This window comes from Cryptosporidium hominis, assembly GCF_000006425.1.
Source record: "Cryptosporidium hominis TU502 chromosome 7 CHRO017101, whole genome shotgun sequence".
NCBI classification, from domain to species: Eukaryota; Apicomplexa; class Conoidasida; order Eucoccidiorida; family Cryptosporidiidae; genus Cryptosporidium; species Cryptosporidium hominis.
The window spans coordinates 1-7,222 of NW_667091.1; the positions used below are offsets into that span (position 1 = coordinate 1).

General features: G+C 32.7%; 2 protein-coding genes across 2 annotated transcripts; one reads left to right on the plus strand and one right to left on the minus strand.

The window, feature by feature from the left end:
* The first annotated feature begins 1,205 nt into the window (after positions 1–1,205).
* On the plus strand, positions 1,206–3,629 carry Chro.70497 (hypothetical protein). The annotated part of the gene is made up of 1 exon (XM_660700.1): positions 1,206–3,629. One exon carries the CDS (start codon positions 1,206–1,208, stop codon positions 3,627–3,629), a length of 2,424 nt encoding a protein of 807 aa, XP_665792.1.
* A 181-nt stretch (positions 3,630–3,810) lies between these two features.
* On the minus strand, positions 3,811–7,140 carry Chro.70498 (ATP-binding cassette, sub-family C (CFTR/MRP), member 2; Canalicular multispecific organic anion transporter; multidrug resistance associated protein 2). The annotated part of the gene is made up of 1 exon (XM_660701.1): positions 3,811–7,140. One exon carries the CDS (start codon positions 7,138–7,140, stop codon positions 3,811–3,813), a length of 3,330 nt encoding a protein of 1,109 aa, XP_665793.1.
* Positions 7,141–7,222: the final 82 nt, after the last annotated feature.

Here is a 7,222-nt window from a genome sequence, read left to right on the forward strand (position 1 = left end):
GGTTTTTTTTTTTTTTTTTTATATTTATATGAAATAAACTGTTCAAATTTTGGATTTTTCTTTTTTTCCCATCACTTATTCACTTTTAATTATTTCAAGCCCATTTAGTTCTTCATATTTGCATACCAAACCCCAATAACTCATTAAATAAAAGTTGCATGTGAATTTTCATGATTTTTTTATTAAATAAAAGTAAAGTTATGACGTTCATATTTGAAGAAAAAATAATAAAGAAATGAATAGTGAGTTATCTAACTTCCCAAGTTCAAGTTTAAATCAAATTCTAACACAAACATATTATATCACTAATAAAATAATTACAAAAAAAAAAAGTTATTAAATTTTCTTATTCCTTTTTTTTTTTAATTTTATAGTCATGCACATTTGGGCGGGAAACACTAGTTTTATTTCTTTTTATTCTAGGAAAATAAATTGCACCTAATTATTATTTATATTATAATTGAAGTTGGAAAGTACTAATAATAGAAAAATAATATTAAAAAGAATTCTAAAGTTTTTATTTATTTATTTTTTGATAAATCTGTTAATTATTAGTTATAATTTCTTATTTATTTCCCCTTATTTTCTTTTCCCCCCTCTCCACCCCACATCCATTAAAACATTGATTTCTTATATTTAACGTAAAGTAATCATTTGGAATGTGCATGCGCTTAAATACAGGTAACCCGCCTTATTAATATTATTCATTTTAGCCACTTGAATTTGTCAAGTTAGAAATTACTATTAATTATTAGATAGGAAAGAAAAAACTTTAAAATAAGTTTAGGAATTCATATTATTACTAATAACTAATATTGAATTTTTATTTATTAACATCATAAATGCATTAACTCTCTTAGTAATTTTCTTTTTCTTTTCTCATAAAAGTTTTTCTATATTTCTAAACCCAGTTCGTTTGTCTAATTTTACTATAAATAATATGAACTCAAAATAGTCTGACAAAAAAAAAAAGAAATGATTTTTTAAAAATAATGGTAGTAAAATTGTTTTCCGAAGATTTTAAACAACTAATTGTCTGTAAATTAAAAGTTTTAACTTTTGCCAATTAACGGGGGAAATTATTAGCTAGAGATCAGCAAATACGATATATTGGCGCCAGATGATCTTAAAATTTTCTTAAGAACTGAAATATAACTAAAACAATTAATAAATGAGTAAATTGTTCATTTATAATACATTTGAAGATGAATTTGACTCCTCTACATTTTATTTTTTTGCTTTTTCTCATAAGCTCTCCGTTTGGATATTCAGTTTACGTTACTAGAGAAGAATTATGGGAAAGAATTAAGACTGAATCAAAAAGTGGCTCATCATCTCCAGCATCAAGAATCGTTAAGGATGTGGGTGGATCCTGTCCTACTGATATAAATAGAACTGGAGGAATTTCTAAAGAAGATTTAGAGGAACTTTGCTTTGATCTTGTTAAGAGTGTAATAAGTGGTTGCCAAAAACCTATCTTTAATGCTGAATATATTCTTTATACATCAAATGGAAGAACGGCTAAAGTTCTTGGGGTCAGAGCTAATACAAGATTTGTGGTTGATAAATTGGTTGCTAAATTTTGTAGGTTGGTAACCAGTATGATGAATATTGACTCTGTCTCTCAACCCGGTCCATACCAGACAAATGTGAAACCAAGACCACCTTATCCATTACCTCAAACACCTCAATTATACCCGTCTCCATCCCCTTATCCTTCCCCAACACCAATGCCAATGCCAATGCCAATCCATCCTTTACAAACACCACCACACTCACCACCACCACTACCATCACCACCACCACCACCACCACCATCACCATCACCATCACCACCACCACCACCAACTTATCCAATGCCAACAGTACCATCTACTCTTCCAATAGCACAACCACTACAAAGACCTTTAGGACCGCTTCAAGCGGAGTGGAATAAAATTGTAAATGCTGCCGCATATGGACCTGCAAGTCGATACGTTTCTTCAGTTCCAGGAACTCTATTCCCATCTTTCGTCTTAGGAAAAGATACAAATGAAAAGATTGAACAGTGTAACAAGGTTTTAAGAGAAATGGTTAGTTCAGCTATTAGCTCAAATAAAAGGTCGTATGAAAATGGAAATCTTGTTTTGGTAGTTGAAACAATTTCAGATCAAAGGGTTACTGTTCAAGAAAGACTAGTTCTGATGACTAATAGCGATAACCCTTCTTATATCAAGGAATTAATCAAGAACTTCTGTGAAAGTGTGTATTCCGTCAAAGTTTCCAAAGTTGAAGTCAAGGAGTGGGAAAAGATTTATAGACAATCCATGAAAAGCGTTATAGTTCAGAAACTACCAACTGAAGCTCCTAGTTCCTACACTGTTACTAGTACCGATACTTCCAGTTTGTTCAAAACTTGTGTCAATGCTTTAAAGTCTTTACTTACCACTAGTAATATAAGAAGTCTTACTCAAAATTCTGCAGCTTTATCAAGTATTCTTAATTTTAGCGGAGCATATACAACATCAAGTGGTACTAGTCAATCATTTTTCTCATCACTCTTCTGCTCTTATCCCTATAGTCAGGTAGGAATTGAAGAAGCTATTTTGGCCTTCTGTAGTGAAGTTTACTATGGAGCTTCAACGCAAGATTTTAAAGTAAAGGCAGAATTTGAAAGTGTTTACGGCGTTATTCAGCAAGCAACAAGTGGGCCTAATTCTCCCTTTGGTAGGCTCCCTGCTACATCTCCAAAATTCAAAATGCCATTTTTATCTCGATTCCAACTTACTCCTCATGGAAACTTTAATTCAGTTGACTTGGTGGATATTTGCAAAAATTTATTTAGAGAAATTTTTGAGAAAAGCTATAGCAGAATTCCTGTAAATACTATGACTGTAAGACCTTTAATTTCTGGAGTCTCTCCCAAAACAGTTCAAAGGCTTACACTCAATTGGGGTGGTAATTTGGGTGATGTTAGTGTCGACTTCCCTTTTGTTGAATCCACAGCTGGTTCAAGCGTATCTTTGCAAACTATTGTTGAAGGATTCTGTAAAGAAATATTCCAATCCAACATTCCAATACCTAGAGGTCTAAATCTAGGATTACCCCAACTTTCACCATATTTGCCATCCCCCCAGTCAACTCCACAACCAATTTCTCAATATCCTGACTCATATTCAGGGTCAAGACCTCCATCAGGTTTCCCAAATCAAATAACTCAAAAAGCTGTAATGGTACAACATGCAGGTACTTCAACATTAAGTCATTCACGTAGTATTTGGAACAAAATTTACCATCATTCCAACTTCGGGCTTGGATCTGGAACAATTACGGGTCTTGGACCTCATAGACATGCTGATTTCATTGTATCCTCTATGGGAGAAGCTCTGTACAATTATTGCTATAATCTATTTGCTGATTTCTATAGCACAGGCAATTATTACAAACTTTCTGGGGATAAAAAGAGATTGAGTGTCAGTAAACAAGTAAATATGGATCTTGGTAAAGGTAACGAGAAGGAGAGATTAACTTCACAAAGTTGTACTTTGACGTTTATTATTCCAAGTAATACTCAAGGTGGTAATTCAGAAGGAAGCCAAATAGTGAAGCTTATCGAAAAGTTTTGTAGATCTTTTGTAAGCATGTCATAAACAGATTTAAAGGAAGAAAATGATTAAATTAAAGAGAAATCTTCACATTACTTAGGATATAGATAGGAACATAGAACATAAATTTAGGGGTTTAATTCTAAGAATAAAGAGTCTGGATCAAGGAATGATCTATACTACTAGAACGGATTCTAATAATTAAATCGTTAATTTGATGAAGATTCTAGTGTTCGCCATGGACTAGAGAATAGAAAATGCTTTTAGGATTAGAGAGCAATAAATTGGGATGATCGAATTCAACAATCTTACCAGAATCCAAAACCATAATTTTGTCATAATCAAGAACAGTTTGTACTCTGTGAGCAACTGCTAATATAGTAGAATTGTGAAACTCAGCTCTAATAGTCTTTTGTATAAGAGAATCAGTATGAGAATCAACAGAGGATGTAGCTTCATCTAGCAAAACTAACTTGCTTTGTCTTAATAAAGCTCTAGCAAGACAAAGAAGCTGCTTTTGTCCAGCACTCAAAATTTGGCCTCCTGATTCAAGTACTGTATATAAGCCTAATGCAAGATTTGAAACATAAGAATCCAAATGTGAACCTTTTAAAGCTTGGTATATTTCTTCGTCAGTATATTGTTGTAATGGATCCAAATTAAATCTAATAGTACCAGAAAATATGATTGGATCTTGAGGTATAATTGAAATTCTACTTCTAAGATCAAATGTTCCAATTGAAGATATATCAATATCATCAATCTTAATACAACCTCTCTCAGCTTCCACAAGTCTCAAAATAGATATAAATATACTACTTTTCCCAGCTCCAGTTCTTCCAACAACTCCAACTTTTTCTCCTGGATGAATATTACAACTAATAGAATTGAGTACAAGTGGCATCTCAGGCTTATAACGAAGTTCGAGATCATGAAATTCAATTCTTCCTTGATATGGCCAATTTCTAGGAGGCCTATGTTTATCCAATATTGGCATAGCCTCTAATGGAGTAGATACTGTATAATCTCTAATCCTTTCTAATCCAACCATAACTCCCTCAATTTCTCCAAGAACTCTAGTACCAAAATTCAAACAACTAGAAACTGATAGAGCAAAAGTCATAGCAGCTCCAAACATACCAGCAGTTGTTGGATCATAAGCAACGGATATAACTCCAAGAGTTCCAGCAGTAAATACTGCAATACATCCCATAATTTCAAGTCGTACAAATAACCATCTATAAGCTGTTCCAGCATGATATCTAATTTGAGCCTCAACTCTAATTGCATCATCCATCTTTTTAATGAATCTTTCTTGAGCATTAAAGGCTCTAATAGTTGTCAAACCATCAATAGTATCAACAGTATGGGATAAAATAGGAGCAGCATATATTGCTGCAAATCTTTCACTTTGTCTTAACATAGGAGCATACTTTTTTGATACTTGAAAGAATAAATATGCAAGAACTGGAATACATATTAAGAATTTTGGAACCACTTTTGAAATAGAAACAGTGATTACAATAACTTTAGCAGTCGCAACCAATAAATCCCCAATATTACGTGGAAGAGAATCATCCAAGTTTGTAAGATCTCCAGTAAATCTATTCAAAATCCTACCAATAGGAGTAGATTCAAAAAAGCTCAATTTTGTATATCTAAGTCTACTAAGTAACTTTTCATGAAAAGCTCTGGATGCATTAATTCCTCCATTTCTAACCAAAAGAGTGGATGTAATATGGGATAAGATATAGAATATGATCAGAAGAATATAAATAAACACATCAGGTTCCCATATAGATGAGGATGAAGTTGAGGCTGAAATTTCTGATGAATTTAGATGTTTTTTTCTACCAGTCCAATTAGCTAACCAAAACATATTCCTTGAAAAAATGAATCCGGAAATAATATGACAAACCAGAATTCCAATCATATTAAGAACTCCCCATTCCGAAAAGTAGTTATAATAGGTTTCCTTGGAAACACTTCCAAGTTCTATTGATTCTTCTTGAATTATTTCAGCTCTCTTTTTGTTATTAAACAGTCCTCCTCCAGAAACTAGTCTATCACTTGAGCTACTTTGAAGAAAGTCCATAGAACTTTCACTAAAATGAGAGTCACTTTCCTTCCTATAATGAGATCTAAGCTTTTCTCCACTCATCCTAATGGATGCTGTACGACCTTTAATAAAACCAACCTTATTAGCTCTTAGATATGGTGATACATGATTTTCTTCATTCAAAGAAATAGTTTGTAAGTTTGAATTCATTTCTAATTTGGGATTTTTCCCTTTTTCTAAATTATTTTCACAAGTTCCTCCTTTTCTAATAGACTTTTGTGACTTTTTTCCAAGCTTATATGAGCTTATTGTATTATTAATCAGATCTTGAGTTGGAACTCTAGGAGTACTTGGAGTTGAGTTTTCAGTTTTTGTAACAAGTTCATCAAATAAATCTACTGCAACAACATCATCCACAATTTTTCCAGTCTCTGAATCATCTAGTCCCAAAGGAGAACAGTCTTTGGGAGCAGTTATAGGTCTATTGTAAACATTATGAGTATTTGTAATCTCATTATCTCTATCAGAGTCTGTTGCCAGACTTGAGGGAAATCCTCTTAATGGTAAACTTCTAGGCTGAGGTTTATCCAAATTTCCAAAAACTTTACCATAAAAAGGTTTTCTTCCTTCAATCTCTGTCTCAAAACCATCCTCCTCTGCTGATTGTAAAGATTCAAAAGAAATGTTTTGTAAAGTAAAGCTTGGAAGTCTTGATAAACCCATAGGATTACCAACATATAACTGTTTCTTCTTTTCTGCATCAAATAATATAACTCTATCCACATTTGGAATTATATCCAATTTATGAGTAACTAGTATAACACATTTCTCACCTAGAAGTCCACATATACAGTTCTTAAAGATATGAGCTGCTACATGACTATCTACAGCACTTAAACAATCATCCAATACATATACATCAGATTTCTGATAAACAGCTCTGGCTAGACTGATTCTTTGTCTTTGTCCACCTGATAAATTAATTCCCTTTTCTCCAATTAGAGTTTGATCTCCATCTGGAAGGATTTGAAAATCCATCCAAAGAGCACAAGCTTTAATAACTGCATCATACCATTCAGGATCCATCTTTGTTCCAAATAAGATATTATCCTGAATAGATCCTGTCTGAACCCATGGAATTTGAGCAACGTATGCTAATTTTCCTTTCTTAATAACTTGTCCACTAGATGGAGAGATTTCTCCAATGATTGCTGATAATAAACCAGTTTTTCCACTTCCAATTGAACCAATAATAGCAACAATCTCTCCAGATTTGACTTCAAATGAGACATTCTTAAGCATAAGATTCCCATCTGGCCAATGAAGTCTAACATTTTGGAATTTAACATATCCTTTCATATTATTATATTTTTGAATTTCTTTATCTTGAATCTCAAAAATCTTAGATCTATGGAAATTTGGAGTCGATTTGGTGACATTATCAACTCTCTTTTGTTCTGAAATGACCAAAAAGTCTCCAATTCTATTACATGCCATAATAATATCATGGAAAGAAGAGTAAGAAAAAGGGAAACAAGATAATACTGAGCTTAGAGTTTCAAATAAACCTTCAGCAAAA